The sequence below is a fragment of the Eubalaena glacialis genome, chromosome 9 (genome assembly GCF_028564815.1).
Source record: "Eubalaena glacialis isolate mEubGla1 chromosome 9, mEubGla1.1.hap2.+ XY, whole genome shotgun sequence".
Lineage (NCBI taxonomy): Eukaryota > Metazoa > Chordata > Mammalia > Artiodactyla > Balaenidae > Eubalaena > Eubalaena glacialis.
The window spans coordinates 56,416,614-56,434,080 of record NC_083724.1 but is presented as its reverse complement, the minus strand read 5'-3'; the positions used below and the strand labels follow the sequence as shown (position 1 = coordinate 56,434,080).

Below are 17,467 nucleotides of genomic sequence, written 5' to 3'. Positions count from 1 at the left end.
GAGAAGCTGGTGAAGGTCTCCGAGCACAGGAATACCAAGATCAGATCGCAGTTTTAGGGGGAGATTTAGGCTGAAGAGGATGCTGGAGAGGGTATGGAAAGGATTTCCCCTCTGCAAGTAGGGAGAGCCAGTACCTATATCGGGGGAGGGGGGAATGGAAGGGAGGAGGGTGGTAGATGGGGGCAGAGAGAAGGATAGGAAAGGGCAGTTCCAGAAAGCCTGGGGCAGAATCAAGAGGGCTTGGTAACTGATGAGACAGAAATGGAACAAGAGGAATTAGATCAGAGGATTAAAACTTTGGCAAAAATAAACGGTACCAAAGGGGATGGATCTTTATTACTTATTTAAACCATGTCACATCACAGACTTACAAAGAATTATTATAAAAACTGCATGCATTTTCATCCTTTTAGCAATTAAAGATCATAGACACACACAAAAGAAGTTTTCTTAATGACTTAAAACAAAAAACTCAGTCCAGCCACCATTGAACGGTTTAAAGCAGAACTTAAATAGAGTAAAGAAAAAGTAAAATAAAATAACCTAATCCAGATTGCATGTTTTCGCTCTTGGGGACTGGGGGACTGTGCTTTCACCCTGAGGCTTTTACTCTGCCATTTACGGAGATACAAAACCCATATTCCAGCTGTGTCTGGGGGCTCCCACTGGGCTATCCTGTAATGGGATACATCCAAATCCCCCAGGTCCACTGGAAAGAGAGGGATGTGCCCCCACAGTCAGAGAGAAGGCCTGCCAGCCACCCCAGGACCAAGGCAGGGAAACCTGCATGAGTCAATAGCGGCTGAGGGACCCATGTGTCTCCAGCAGTCTTTCTTCACAAATATCTAGATGACAAACTTCCTGAACTGAGTAACTGGCAGGGCAACCTCTTGGTCATTTACTCCATTTACTCCCAAATTTTAGTTACTATCCCATCTTTCAAAAATCACTAAATTTAGCATCAAATATTGGAAAGACTTTGCATCGAAAAAGCTGAGGCCAGATCTTGACTGCTCAAGAATTATGAGAAGATACTTCCTCGCTCAGAGGGATTTCTTGTGATAGACTATTTCCTTCCTCCACTATTTCCTAGCTGAATGGTGAGTAGAGGGAATGGGGTCCCTCTACTGAGGACACAGTTACAGGTTCTTTGTCTTCCATTTAATTAGACAGACACTAAAGAAGCTGGAAACTTTAATGAACTTTGAAACAGTTCATTCCTACTTGTTCCACCTTGTGACCAATGAGATATTTTCAAAAATGCTGACTTTGATCAGGGGAGTAGACTGTGGCAATAAGCTGTTTTCCTTAGTGAGGCCTGTGCAGGGATCAATACCCATGACCCAGGCATCACCTTGCCACACTGATTAATAAATTACAGTGGCAAAAGGAAGAATTAAAGAACAAAATCACCACTGTACCAGCCTTACTGATTTTATTTCACTGGGCTCACGTGTGATTTTTGCGACTTTAAACAGCTAAACTTCCTAGAAGACTTCGGGAAAGAACCACAGAGATGTCTAATAACTGAGAATAAATACACAGGTAGTACAGAGATGAAAGTCTCTTCAGCTGGAGAAAAAAGACAATTTACAAACACTCTACACCATCCAATAGCGAATCACCCAGAGTACAGTTGGCCCTCCACATCCACAGGTTGAACCAATCAGATTGATTTTCAATTTCAGATGACTGAATCAGCGGATACAGAACCTGTGGATACTGGGGTAGTGGTGGGGGGGGAGTAATGAAACACAGACTTGAGCATCCACGGATTTTGGTATCCAATGGGGGGAGGAGGGGTCCTGGAACCAATCACCTGTGGACACCAAGAGATGACTGTATAGTTCTTGCTAGTGGTCAGTTTAAGAATGTGGGCCCCAGTGTGCATCCACAGCAGAGGACTGATATCCCTGGAGCCTGTCCTGGATTCTGCATGTTAAGGAAAAGGTTTCACCTTCCTGAGGTGCAGACTAACAGAAATCTTGGAGACAGGTTTGTGACTCTCCTCTAACCAAGTATACGGGATCTTAAAGAATGAATTTTCAGGCAGCTTATCTTATTTCTCCTGCCATCATCTTTCCTTCTCTCCCAATTTCCTCCTTGTTTATTTTGGGTCGCCTCAGCTGTCCCTGGGAAACAGAGTAAAGTGTGTGTGTACATATGTGCATGTTGCTCTTATGGATCAACAGAGAAAAAGGACTGTGGCAACTGAGGGGACAGGCTTGGCCAGACTGGTCTACGCCGCGTCCCACCAGTAGGGCAGCAGAAGCAAAATGGTAATCAGTGCAGTCTTGTCTTCAGCATCGTGTCACCTTTTCTTTGTCCCCTCTTCCCAAGCCCCTACTGTGCTCTGACACAGGCCGGCCTTCCCTAGACACTCTTCTATGTGCTCCCAAGCACCCTACAAAATCGAGCCTGTTGACACTGTTTTCTATCTGAATTAACTGTCACACACAAATCCAGGTTTCCAGCTTCTCTTGAAAAATCTGAAAAGAATGAGCCCCCATCCCCCTACTGCAACGACAGGGGGCTGAGAGAAGGTCCCTGCTTTGCTCGGGGGGGTGTGTGCTCTTCAATTGGCCAGTCACTGCCTAACCTGCTTCATTTTTCACCTTCTCTCTCTTGTATGACTCTGTTCCAGTTCTCTGCCCTCCCAATCTTTAAAACTTACCTGCCAGGACTTCCCTGGTGGTGCAGTGGTTAAGGATCAACACGGGTTCGATCCCTGGTCCGGGAAGATCCCACATGTCGCGGAGCAACTAAGCCTGTGCACCACAACTACTGAGCCTGCGCTCTGGCATCCACGAGCCACAACTACTGAGCCCACGTGCCACAACTACTAAAGCCCATGCACCTAGAGCCGGTGCTCCGCAACAAGAGAAGCCACCGCAATGAGAAGCCTGGGCACGGCAATGAAGAGCAGCCCCTGCTCGCCGCAACTAGAGAAAGCCCGCGTGCAGCAACAAAGACCCAATACAGCCAAACATTTAAAATAAATAAATAAATAAATTTATATTAAAAAAAAAACTTACCTGCCATATGTAACAAACCAGTGGGGCTGGGCCTCTGCTCACTGACTAGTTTAGCTAATCCATTAAGCTAGTTAATGCTAAACTGTCTAAAGGGTAGGAAGAGGGTAACTCCTTGACTGAAGCCCTTAAAAGCGGAAGAAAGTTGCTAACGAATAAAAATAACAGACAAAGAACTGCTTCCTGATGGCTCCTCTCCCGGACCTGCAGAAGCGGAGGACATACCCTGTGGATTTCTTCGAGCAGCAGCTTGGCACAGTTCCTGCCGAGGTCCTCGGGAAGCACCGCTGCCCCCTGGCCCTGGCGGTTGGAGACCAGTTCAGCGCTGAGGAAGGTGCCGTTGGTGGTCTCAGCAACCAGCCACAGTCCAAAGCCCGGAGACCTGGGGATTCAAAGGCACAGACACTGAGTAGCATACGAAGTGGGGTTCACATTCACCAGTAAAAAGAGAAGACAAACATCTTTTTGATGGCATTCTGTCTGGTCACATCAGGTCTTATTAAGAGTCCCTCCCAGCTCACAATGGACATACACATGATGCAGTGAGGGCACACACGTGACAGAACCAAAGGTGATGCAAATTTGCATTGCTTTTCTTTTTAGCCCTCCCTTCCCCTAGCTCTCCCTTACCTTTCCCCACTCACTACATTTTAAAAGATCCTGCTGTGAGAGTTTGTAACAATCAACATATAGAGCCCCTAGTTTCTGAGCTAGGGGCTCAACACTATTCTGCAGAGTAAATAATACCATCCCCACCTTACAACTGAGGAAATGGACAAATCAAGCGACCTGCACCAAGTCCACACAGCTAGAAAGAGACTGAGATGCGCTTCAAACACAGGTCTTCCAGACTCCAAAGCCCACGCAAGTTCTCCACCACGGCACGCACTCAGCCCTCAGTCACAACGAGCCCAGAAGTACAAGCAGCCTGGAGACCATCTGATTACAGCTCTCCTTGAGAGACAGCAGGCTGTTCCCCCGTGCTGAGAAATACCACATGAGGAGAAAGGGCCTAGAGAAGGCACACCTTTATGTTTTTGTCCCCAGGGGACATCTCTAACTCAGAATTCACTTAATATAATCAACGAGTCAGCACCATGTTCTCGCCTGTGTGTTTCAACCACCAACAGCCAGACCCTAACACCCTTCCTGTCCAGGACCACAAATGACTCATGTACGCGTACATCCAACAAACATTTGGGGGAAAGCTTCCACAGACCCGGGAACTGGGGCGCCATGGTAAGCACAGGAGCCCCTGCTCTCACGAGGCTTAGTGAAAACCAGTTTGACGCAAAACAAAATCCGTCCACAAACAATAAAAACAAGCATCTCTCCACAAAATTTCCGGATTTGACGCCTCACATCTACCTTGCCCAGTGCCTCTTAAACACACACAGCTGACCCTTGAACAACATGGGTTTGAACTGCACAGGTCCACTTAGAGACTTTTTTCACTAAATACGTACTACAGTACTGCATGATCCGAAGTTGGTTCAATCCGAGGATGTGGAGGAACCGAGGATATGGAGGGTCAATGGCGTTAAGTCCCATGCAGGCCTCTGACTGCGGGGAAGGTCAGCACGCCTAACCCTAGCGTTGTTCCAGGGTCGACTGTACCTACTTCCCAGCAGTACACTCCACATGCAAGCACAATACAGCTTTAATAAAGCCTCCTTTAACACAATCCAACATACATATTCATGAAGCACTTTCTATGCATCTAGCACAAAACCAGCCAAAATATTTGTTTCAGAAAAACTATGCATAAAATTTATGTTTCAAATGTACTATATATGAGCTCACAATAGGGAGGAACTATACTGGTCAGTCCTTAGTTTCTTTTAAAAAAAAGTGATTGTCTACGTAGCCAAGGATTAATAACACCTGCCAAGGGAAAAGGGTGCAGTGAGAACGCCGGTTCCAGGACACTCTGAGTCACGCTTAACAATCTAACACCGTACCACCCAGCATCATCATGGGACATTTAAAGCACAATCTCAAGTTGCCGATGAGTCACTTGACCAGGAGGAGGGACTGGGCACCCAGCTCATCAGTAGAGGCAGCGGCATGCCAAAATGAAGAGGAGAAAGTGCAGGGAGGAAGAACAAGGAGATAAGCCACCATCACTGCTCTAACCCACTTAACTGCATTTCCTAAGAACTTCTAAACTTTTCCATCCATGTGAAATTTTTGAGGCGTGTGTACTTATTACAATGAACTTCATATTTAATCAAGACCGTTCCATTTGATATTGTATTTGTTTTACAGAAAACAACACAATGACATATTAAGCTCTATGTACTCTATGCCAATCCTCCCCCGCCCCCCAATTTGGGGTATGTTTATTATCAGGCCTATTTCAAGTTATGCTGACAACGTAGCTGATCACCAAGTGACCTCATTGAAGATGTACATTGGTACAGTTTGCAAATGACAGCCTCCAAAACTTTCCAACTGGTGAGGGACTAGATTTTTCAAAAAGTCATGACTGTGAGAATCAAAATGGGACCACACTGGACAAATGTGCACTGGACAAAGAGCTGACATAGCCCACCAAAAATTGCTGGCCACCAAGGTTCCAGGCCATGGCCACACATAACTCTCACTCCCAGACTTCAATAAGCCTAACTTATGTGGATACTTCACTGAATTAGAAGAGGAAAATACCTACCCACGACTTTATAATTTCATAATGGAGAAGGAAGATCACTGTTTGTCAACTGTAGCTTGAGATTTAGAAAATGGAACACAAACTTAACATCATGCATTGGTTCTAGAGGTAAATTTTAAAGTGGAGCTTGGAGTTGATAACCCACAAGGCTACATTATGCCCACATCTCCATCCACGTGTGAGCTTCCTACTCATTATTAGCAGGTATGGGCCTTGACCAGCACTAGGGTCCGCTGAGTCAATGGCATTATAAAAAGCCACACTCTAGCTGGAGGTAGCATGGCCTTCAGGTCTGCTCTGCTTCTTTGTAGAGCGAGAGGCCGGACGACAAGGCACTATCGAGTCAGGCCATTCAGACAGCTGCTACTGCTACCGATCCTCCCCCATCCCTCGTAATCCCCTCTCCCCAGAAAACAGCTGACACATAATTCCAGGCCTGTGGCCAAGAAGAGAAGAGAAAGGAAATAACGGCATTAGCAGCTACCATTTCTGTAGCACCTACTATGTGCCAGGCATTGCATTGGTGGCTTACATATGTGACCTTTTCATCTTTACAGTAACCTAGGGATGCAGTTGTTATCACTCCCACATTACGAATGAGGAAAACACTGATGGTATTTGAGCAATACACCAAAGGTTTGGGACCATCACTGACCTTTCCAACTCCCAGAAAAAGGGCCAGCTCTGCACACAAACCCTTTCCCAACTCTAATCTCTGACATCACCACCTCTGTTGCTCTGGACTATGAGCCACCACTGCATTTCTGAAGTCACCTTCATCTTTCCCTTGGGCCTCATGAAGGTCTGAGATCCCATAACACACTCACCCCTCCTTTACCCTCTTTTTCCTTCTTTTCCTGAAGTTAAAGAAAGCTCAGACAGAAGAGCTGTGAAAAAGGATGAGCTATGGTACAACTTAGGAAAAAACTGATTTTTTATCCCACAACAGTCAGTCTCTGATGTTCTTATTTTTAGAAGACACAACCTGAAAACTTCAGATTCAAAGTGTAAAGATACTGTCATTCACACTGACATGGTTAGGCAGAAACAAAGAAAACCCACGCACAAGGAAAGCAAATTTGGCAAAATATTCATTGTTAACTACAAGTAGTAGGAATATACAAGTGTTCGCTGTATTATCCTTTCAACTTTTCTGTATACTTAACATTTTCATAATAAAAAATTAGGTTTTAATTGCTTCCCTAACTCGCTGGTTTCTAAATATACAACCAAAGCCTAAAACAGATATTTTCATTACACAGATCATCATTAACTTTTTATTTTCTAAAGTAAGGTCTTCTGCAAAGGCTCTAACTAAACCAAACTCAAATCTGCAATAACAACTTTCTTTGGCTCTAGGGGTGTTTTTCCCCTTGATGGAGAGAGAAGTCGACTGGCACTTAAACCAACAAAGGATTTTTTCCCCTAAACTGTTATTTACACAGGATGGAAGAACTTATTTACTTTAATTTTTTGTGGGAACAGAGGACAGATGGGATTTAAAGCTTGCGGCACTGTTTATTAATAGCTGGGCTTTAATTCCCTTAGGCTGGCATCTCAACACCTCATCACCCAGCACTGGGCACTGTAACACTTTCCATGTGATAGGTGTTCAAAAGATGCCTGTTGGGCTTCCCTGGTGGCGCAGTGGTTGAGAATCTGCCTGCTAATGCAGGGGACACAGGTTCGAGCCCTGGTCTGGGAAGATCCCACATGCCGCGGAGCAACTAGGCCCGTGAGTCACAATTACTGAGCCTGCGCGTCTGGAGCCTGTGCTCCGCAACAAGAGAGGCCACGATAGTGAGAGGCCTGCGCACCGCGATGAAGAGTGGCCCCCGCTTGCTGCAACTAGAGGAAGCCCTCGCACAGAAACGAAGACCCAACACAGCCAAAAATAAATATAAAAAAAAATAAATTAAAAAAAAAAGAAGACCTAAAGAAGAAATACATGGCGAATATCTTTAAAAAAAAGATGCCTGTTAGTGACAATGGCGGTAAGTTGGAAGGAAAAAAATTGTGAATCATTCTTCCTCTGGCTGCCCAACCTCAGAGCTGGCAACTTCAGCTTCAATCAGACCAGGAGTATGACAAAGGCTAGGGTGGCTAGGGAATTAGGCTCCAAAAACGCACAGACACTTACCTCCCAGAGTTGACTCCTTTCATGTGGTCTGTGTAAATATAGATATCGGGTATAAACTTGTTGAGGATGCTCCTTGCAGAATCCACAATCCGGTTTGCCATCTGAGGTGATACGCGTACCGAATACCTGCAACCTGGAGTTAAGGGTGTCATTCTGCTTGGACTCCACAACAGAGAAAAGTCAGTCATAAAGCTAGCAAATATTTGTGGAACTGTCATAACAAACTGGGACTTCTAACTCCATTCTATTCTCCACCTGTATTTAATCACTTAACTTTGTAGTACCATAACTTAATTTTTACATTATTGTTATTTATTATTATTGTATTATTATATAATTTTTTGTATTGTTAAAAAAGCCCTCGGTGAAAAACATCTAAACAATATAGGCACTTGGAAAGTATAAAATAAAAGCTGTCAACCCTGCTCTAGACTGCCTACCCATCCCGCCTCCCCTAGAAATGGTTCACCTCAATTTTGGAACAAGTAAAGGCAATTGCCCCCCTGTAGGGCATGAGCCAGGCTCCCTTTGAAGTATTCTCTGACCATCCCCACTGCTGTAACCATTGAGTCTTTCTCTTAGGAACCTAAGGCCAGAACAGACACCACACTGGGACTGACCTGGGCCCCTGTGTGACCCAATCCACCCCCTGGTAGGCTGACAGGAAAGGTGGAAAAACATTAGTGAAAGAGCATGGTGGGGCTGTTTATAAAGGTATAAACAGGTTTTTGTGTTTAACTTAAGAGCCTATTTTCAGTTATTTAAGTGTCGATGATTCTATTTATGGATGATACAGCCTCCTCACAACTGGTACCTTGTGGTCAAAATATTGGTTATTAGCACTTTTACAACAGGGCACCCTCAGAAAGGAAAGGAGAAAGATATTAGCAACTCAAATGAAAAGGTTGGTGCTTGAGAAAGTGGAAAATATTACCTAAAATTAGACTTTGTTACAGAGACTGGCTCTCCCCAATTCCACCCACCAAATAAAAAGTAAGTATGTACTAAGCACTTCCGATGTTCACTGTACGGTCAAGGGGCAGCTGTGTATGTGGGACGAGGGGCTACCAAAAACGGAGAAGTAACAACATGTGATCTTCCCACTACGCTGATCCAAACCCCATGCAGCAAGTCCAACAGGGAAAACAAGGTGTGTAGTCTGCCCAGCCTCGCCCAACTGTTCGAAAATTACTGTCAATAACATATTTAATTTTCATTTGAGCTGCAGAAACAATATGCTCAGAGACTGAGCAAAGAACTTGACTGGCATCTGGCTCCCCTTTCTGAGCCATCATGAACATCCACAAAAGATCCAGCCTCCTCATGCTAAGGAGAATCTCCCAGTAACTCTGGGCCCTCCCAGATCTTGAGATTGGACCCCCTACGCTGCTCGGTGTTCATCCCCAAACCGACACCACCACCCCCAGCTCCACCAACCAAAGTGTTCAAATCCTTCAGCCTGATCTGCCTGCCTTCATTCTTCAACCCGGAGTTCCCCCCTCTCCTGAAATCCTCCGGGCAGCACCGACTATGGCCTGCACTTGAACTTACCACACGTCTCCCTTCGTATACACTCATGCTGTCCTTGTTCTTCGATGAGACCGCACACTCCATAAGGAAAGGGGCTCTACTTCTGTATCCCTCACAAGTCTCTAATACACTACTTTTGTACTCAGAAATGCTCGATAAATATTTGACTTGACTCAAAGGACAAACCCGAAATGAGGAAAGAGCAAAGAGGGATTTTTCAATACACACACTGAGCCCAGTTACATCACCACCTCTTCTGTCCAGAATGTACTTTTGACCACAGGCAGCTTAGACAAACAGTCCCAGGTCTCATACCCTTTGGACCAGGAGGGTGCTATCCTTCTGAGGCCTGAAGCTGTCCACTCTCTGTGGGAAAATACAGATGTCGTTATCCTGACACATAAGCCCACAGCATTCACGTCTTCCAAAGTTCTTTCAGGTACATGATCATCTTATTTTATGCTCACGGTAACCCTGAGGCAAGGGCCACAGATTCCTGTTCCAGGGCTCACACTTAGGACAGCTGGGTCACAGAACTAAGATTCAAAATTAAACAGATCCGAATTCCCAGAGACAACCTTCTTCCCCCACCCTTCCAGGGATGTGGAAACCAGGTGGCTAACAACAGTGCTAATGAGGGCCAGTGGAAGCATATACTAGAATTCAGGCAGTGGAGTAAAGAAGGAAAGGGACTTTAAAGCCGGCTGCATCCCAGAGTCATTATGGAGCTATCTGGCTTGGCATGGAGGCCCTACCACGATTGGCTAAGGGTTCTAGAATCAGATTATCTGTGTTAAGCGTCAGCTCCAGCAAACTGCATCATTCTGGGACTAATGTGCTATTCTTGGTGCCTCCACCTCTTCATCAGTAAGAAAAGGATAATCATAATACTCTCCTCACAGGGTCTGGAGGCTCAAATGAAGTAATGCACGTAAAGTGCTCAGAGGTGCCTGGTGTGTGGTCGGAGCCCAGTGGATGTCAACTATTGCTTTTCCTACTGGCAGTCCAAGATTCAAATCCCAAAGCATAGGTTCTTTCCTCTCAGGAGTAAGAGACCTCTCTGAGAATCTAATGAAAGCTATGAACCGTCTCTCAAGAAACACGTGAACACACAATTTTGCAGACAATTTTGGGGGGTGGTGAATGTCCTGAAGGCCATTTATGAGTACCACGCTGAGAACTCATATCCAAGAAAGACAAGTTCATGGCTACAGCCCACATGGAACTCCTGCCCTTCACCCTCCCTGGTGTTACAAGTCGGAGAAAGCTAAGGGGGTGTGTGTGTGTGTGTGTGTGTGTGTGTGTGTGTGTGTGTACAAAGAAAGAGACTGATTCTCTAAGTACCTTCCCTATAGTTAGAGAAAGGAAACCAGATTGTCCAACAAATTCTACCTCACGCCCCTCTTCTGCCTCTACTCCAGCTTCTTCACTTAACTCTTATGTACCCAGTCATGAGCTACTGGGACAGCAACACAAAACTAAAACACAGTGTTCCTTTCTCACTCAGGCAGGGGGAGAATGAGAGTGGGTGGCAGTAAATAAAAGGCAACCGCACTGTCCAGTCACAGCTGCTGGCAGGAACAACACCAGCTCCCTCCCAGTCCCTGGCCAATCAGTCAGAGAGATGCACTCTGCTGCGGTGGGTGGGCTGGGGGGTCGGGGTGGGGGGTGGAAGGGGGCAGCAGGGAGCCCAGTTAAAACCACAAACACACACCAGAGAGCGGGGCTAGTTCTCCCAGCTCGAGCCCTCCTATGGGGAATACAACCTCCAAGCTCAGCCCAACCATTAACCGGCCTTGCAAGTAACAAACCACAAAACCAGCTAAAGCTTTTTCCAAAGACAGCTCTTTTTTCCCAGGCTCCAAAGCTGGCCAAGAAGGTGATCTCAATTCAAACCCACATTCCTTTGAGGTGTTTGAGAAATAGGCAGCTTTGCAGACCAGTGGCTGGAACGTTTGGTTTGCAGACAGGGATCTGGGCAAGGGCGCTGTGTCAACTCTCCTGGGGAGTTCAGAGGAAGGCTCTAGAGTCGGGGCTGTATCAGGCAGGGTTCAGGTGTCCTACCCACAGCCTCAAGGAAGGTGAGGGGCTTGGGACCTCACCGGCATCCTTCTGGCTCAGAGTCTACACAGGGAAGGCTCGAAGAACACCAGAGAGAAGCCGGGGAGGAACAACGTTGCACCCCAGGTGCCCGGGGCACAACAGCTCTTTCAGCTTTTATGTAAAACACTGTACAACCCCGTTTCCCGCCGTCTTCATCAAAGGCTTCAAACCTCTCACAAGGCTTTTGCACACCTGGTACAGCGAGTACAGGTGGGATCCCAGTGTAACTGCCTCTGTGAAACCCATGTTGTTACCACAGGACTGTGGTAAACAAACAGAGCACATGCTGGAAATCACATTTCCAAACTAGAGAGAATGGATTCCAAGCAGAGTTCACTGCCACGACATAGCATTGAGGAAACAAATCTCAAAAGAGAAAAAACAAACTGAAATAGTCCTGAGAGTGTGTAGGACTCCGTGTACAAGGCCATTAACCCATTAACCGCAGCATCTTTGGCAACAGTGAAAAACAGAAGACACCCCAATGGCCATCAACAGGGTTTCATTTGGAATTCTTTACACAGTGAAATACAATGTTAATGAGAATGAGGTTGAGCTATAAGTAACTGACATGGGTCAAGCATAACAGGCATATTTAAAAAAAAACCCAAAAAAACCCACCTATTCACATCACATTTCCATTTCTCTATAACCTGTTTCTACCTCCTCTTAATTGGAGAACTTGAGAGTTGAACATCACCTTGGGACATCAATGGAAGTATCCATCAACCTGGGGGCTCCCCAGGACAGGAACCATTTCTCCCCCATTCTCTCCTCATATACACAGGTCTTGATCCATAATCCATGGAAGAAGCTTTGTTATAAATTCCTCTGTTCTTGATGATCCCTACAAAGAACTTCAGGTAGCACCCCAAGTTTGACCTTTTATCTCATCAATGGCTCTCTCTGCCCTGTGGCTATGCCATGCCCCCATACCGTGCCCTCACCACTCACTGTTCAATCTACTCAAGGCCTCTGAAAAGTTAGTCCACTCCATACTTCTTTTCCTCCAAGAAGGACCACCCCAAAACCTCCTGAGAAATAGAAAACTTGACTTTAAGCCCCTATCACCCCAAGAAGCATACATCCTGGTCCACCCCACTCTGTCAAATTCCCACCAGGAAAGCCACACCCAACCCCATCCAGCCCCCACCCCACCCCGTCTCTAACACTTGCCTTCACCCAGATCTTGTTGGCACCTAGAATTCTACCACTCTTAATATCTGAAACCCCAAAACACAGTTCCCTAAACATAATTTCTTGTTCTTCTACACAGCACACATATCTACTTCCATTAAACCTGCTAAGGATTCCAATCCCATCACCAGGTGCTTTCTCCAGGCTGGCGAGCCCCTGCTGCATTACTCAGTAAGGAGCGCACTGGCCGTCACTCCAATGCCATGCTCACCAATACGCCCTCTAACCCGTCCTTCTGCACAACCCACTCACCCTGCCAATCCACACCCAGCCCTGGATGAAAATGGCCCTCTTGCCTCCTCTACTTTTCCTTCTAGGCTGCCAACTGCTGCCGGACCCACTGCCATGCAGCTGGCACCATGATAACATTTCACTTCAGCTGAGCCCTTATTGCAGTCCCACAGCCTTTTTCTTATCTTTAGTTACTATGTCCCTATGGGCACCCCACCCCCAATAGTGGCCCCTATGCCACTGTGACAGCACATCTTTACCACCCCTGTTACATTCCCTTATCATACCCGTGCTGATCCCCTTATCCTAGAACCCACCCTAACTCAGTAAAATTGAAAACTCCTCCCACTGGCTTCCAATCATCGTCAGACTGCTCCATCCTTACCATATACCTGCCATTTTCAATCCATCCCCTCTCAAACAATAATAAAAATAACAGCAGCCACAACTTACCAAACACTTACTTATATACCACCCCAGTGTCTTGTACTATACGTCTATTACCTCATTTAACCTTCTTTACAGCCCCATACGGTAGTCGTAAGCGGGCCCAATGACAAATGTGTCAACCAAGGCTTGGGGCCAAACATCTCCAGCAGTGAGTGGCAAAGCCAGTTAGAATCCACATCTGTGTGACTCTAGTACCTGTGCTTTAATCACCTTGTTACCTTGCTTTACCAGTCTCCCTCTCTCATATATAAATCTACTTTACCCAACCTACAAAAATACTCAAATCACCAACCTTTTTGTTAAAAAGGAAGGGAATCTTCTCAATTCTCTTCCTCAAGTTACCACCTTATCTTTCCTTCTATTCTCTTTCTTGTCAAGGTTCTTGAAAGAGTGGCCTCTGCTCATCACCATTTCCCTCCATCACCCTGCAACCTAGAACTGGTTATCTGGCCTCTGCCTCTACCACCCTCTGGAAAGAGCTCCCAGGGGTATCAGTGGCAGCCTGCTGTGAGTCCCTCAGCTTGCTCCCCATCCTAATGCTGACTCCTTTGAGCCCTTCTAAGGCACTGACCTGGGTGGGCTTCCAAGAAGCTACATTTTCTTTTTTTCTTTTTTTTAGAAAAAAACGATTTGCAATTTATTCATAAACAAAGAGTTAACATCCCTGATATACACAGACTTTCCCTCACCAACTTCCCTTCATCAGTTTGTACAGGAAAAGCGGAATAAATGCTTGTCTCTACCAATTTTCAAAAGAATGGGTTGATTTCCAAGTGTAATGAATAAAGGTTTCTTTTTTTTTAAGTATCATAATAAATTTGTGGATGTAAACTTATTTAATGTGTTTCAATCGACTGTAATTGTTCCTATTGGTGGTTGGATTGTCCCACCTTTGGCTAGTAGGAGCCTCTTCAAGTTGGCTTCTGTGTCTAGTTGACATGACTCTAGTAGCCTTTGACAGCTTCCTTGATTTCTGGGAATTTTGCTAGATATTGTCAAATTCTTAACCATAGGGGTTATACTGTCTCACCTTCCCACCAGCCCTTCAACAGAATATGATGTCAAACTTTAGTTTTTTACCAGTCTGATTAGTGAGAGATGGTAGTGTAGTTTAAAAAAATTTTTTTAATTTTTATGTATTTTTTAAAAATGAAATATAGTTATTTGATTTCCTTATTCTCCTCTCAACTCTCTGATTTTCCCTAGTCTTCCTTCCTGGGAGCACTTACTTTGCTTTTGCTTTCAAGTCTTAGTGACCTCTCACGGTTCCACCCTCCTCCCTGCCTTCTACATGGTACCTGACTCCAAACCTTTCATTTCTAGCTCTCCTTGCCCCTCAGTTACAGTTCTACATTCCTAACTTCTAATAAGTCCTTTCTAGACTTATCCACTTACCTACCTGGAATCACCAAACCCAACATGAATAAAACTAAACTTATCTTCACCACCACCCACACGGCCACACCCCACCCCAAACATTTGTAGCTTCTATCTGAACAAATATGTCTATTCAGGTGCATAAGTGAGAAACATCAAAGTCACACTCAAGGATTCCCTGTTCCTCTAGCACAGACACAGGTGATCGTTGCATCCTGTCCATCCTGCCTCTAGGACCTCCATAAACTAGCAGCCCTCACCTGTCCCCCAGCCACTACCCTCACCGGCTCTCTTTAGGGCATGATAATTCCCCACTATCTTTGCCTCTAAGTGATTGCCATCAGGTGATTAGGTGGGGTTTTTTTTGTTTTTTTTAACTTGGACCTACCAAAATTTCTACAATGAGCCAAAAATAGCCAAAAGTTCTTTTGATACCACCAGAGTTATCTGCTTGATGTGCAAATTCTCTCTCCAAAAGAAAATGACTGACTCTGAATGAAGGTCGACTCCTCGGCACAGCCTCCCACTTTTACAGGCTCCTGCCCCAACTTTTTGTCCCATCTTCTACTACCAAACACCCTTGACTGACCTGCATTCAGGCCACACCACGTTGCCTGCCACTCCCCAGAACCACTGTGCACTGCTCCCTCCACACAGGCCCACATTTCTGCCTGAAGAACTCTGCCTTCTTTGCCCCACTTTACAAGCCTTTATTCTTCAAGGCTCAGTCCAAATGCCCTGTCCTCTCTATAGGAAAAAGCAGAGGTTAAAAGCCTGGGCTTTTTACAGAGACAGGGTTCAAATCCCAGCTCTACCATTACTAGCAATGTGACGTGGGAGCAAATTCCTTTTGAAGCCTCAGTTTCCCCATCTACAAAACAGGATGTAAGAGAATTCAAACTCACTTTGAGGCTTAAGAATAAAGTATATAAAATATAAATGTATTAAACTCCACAATCAAAAGACATAGAGTGGCTGAATGGATAAAACAAGATCCAACTATATGCTGCCCACAAGAGACTCACTTTTGATATAAGGACATAAATAGGCTGAAAGTGAAGGCACAGAAAAAGATATTCCATGCAAATGGTAACCAAAGGAGAGCAGGGGTGACTATATTTATATCAAACAAAATAGACTTTAAGCCAAAAAAGACTTCAAAGTCACTAGAGACAAAGGTTATTATATAACAATAAAAGGGTCAATTGAACCAGAAGATATAACAGTTATAAATATATGCACTCAACATTGGACCACCTAAATATATAAAGCAAACACCCACAAATCTGAATGGAGAAATAGACAGCAATGCAATAATAATAAGAGACTTCAGTACCCCACTTTCAATAATGGACAGAACAACCAGAAAGAAAATCAGTAAGGAAACAGCAGACTTGAACACTATAAACCAAAGAGAACCAACAGACATATATAGAACATCCAGCCACCAGTAGCAGAATACACATTCTTCTCAAGCACACGTGGAACATTCTCCAGGATCACATGGTAGGTCACGAAACAAAGTCTCAACAAATTTAAGAAGGATGAAATCACCCCAAGTATCTTTTCCAACCACAGTGGATTGAAACTAGATATCAATAACAGCAAGAAAATGGGAAAATTCAAATACATGAAAATTAGAAACATGCTTCTGAACAAATATTGGGTCAAAGAAATCAAAAAGGGAAATTAGAACATATCTTGAGACAAATGAAAACAGAACAAACCAAAATTTATGAAATGCAGCAAAAGGAATACTAAGAAGGAATTTTATAGTGATAAGTGCTTACATTCTTTCTACAAAAGAAGAAAGATCTCAAATACACAGCCTAATTTTACACTAGAAAAAGAAGAAACCACATTCAAAGTTAGCAGAAGATCAGAGTAGATATAAATAAAATAGAAAAACGATAGGAAAAAAATCAACAAAACAGCTGATTTTTTGAAAAGATAAACAAAATTGACAAACCTTTAGCTAGACTAAGAGAAGACTCAAATAAGTAAAATCAGAAATGAAAGGAAACATTACAACAGATGCCACAGAAATTGAAAAAGATCACAAGGGACTATTATGAATGATTATATGCCAACAAATTGGACAACCTAGAAGAAATGAATAAACCTAATACCTATCAAGTCTGAATCAAGAACAGAGAGCTTGAACAGACCAATTACATGTAAGCAGACTAAATCAGTAATCAAAAACTTTCCAACAAAGAAAAGCCCAGGACCAGATGGCTTCAGCAGATGAATCCACTGGTGAATTCTGCCAAACATTTAAAGAAGAATTAACACCAATCCTTAAACTTCTAAAAAATCAACCAGGAAAAACTTCCAAACTCATTTTGCAAGACCAGCATCACCAAAGCCAGACAAAGACAATACAAGAAAAGAAAACTATAGGCCAATATCTCTGATGAACATGGATGCAAAAAACCTCAACAAATACTAGCAAACTGAATTCAACAGCACATTAAAAGGATCATACAACATGATGGACTGGCATTTATCCCTGGGATGCAAGAATGGTTCAACAAATGCAAATCAATCAATGTGATACACCACATTAACAGAATGAAGGATAAGAATTACATCATTGTCTCAATAGTTGCAGAAAAAGCATTTGACAAAATTTAACATTCTTTCATGATAAAAACGCTCAACAAATTAAGCATGGAAGAAACTTACCTCAACACAATAAAGACCATATATGAAAAGGCCAAAGCTAACATCATC

General features: G+C 44.2%; 1 protein-coding gene across 1 annotated transcript in view; it reads right to left on the bottom strand.

Annotated features, from left to right (window-relative positions):
• The window catches only part of RCL1 (RNA terminal phosphate cyclase like 1), a 54,938-nt gene that overhangs the window by 11,683 nt on the left and 25,788 nt on the right, over window positions 1–17,467 (bottom strand). The window contains exons 6-7 of the mRNA XM_061200395.1: window positions 7,844–7,969; window positions 3,258–3,414 (exon numbers count right to left, since the gene is read on the bottom strand). Coding sequence (XP_061056378.1) covers window positions 3,258–3,414; window positions 7,844–7,969 — 283 coding nt within the window. The remainder of the gene's footprint in view (window positions 1–3,257; window positions 3,415–7,843; window positions 7,970–17,467) is intronic.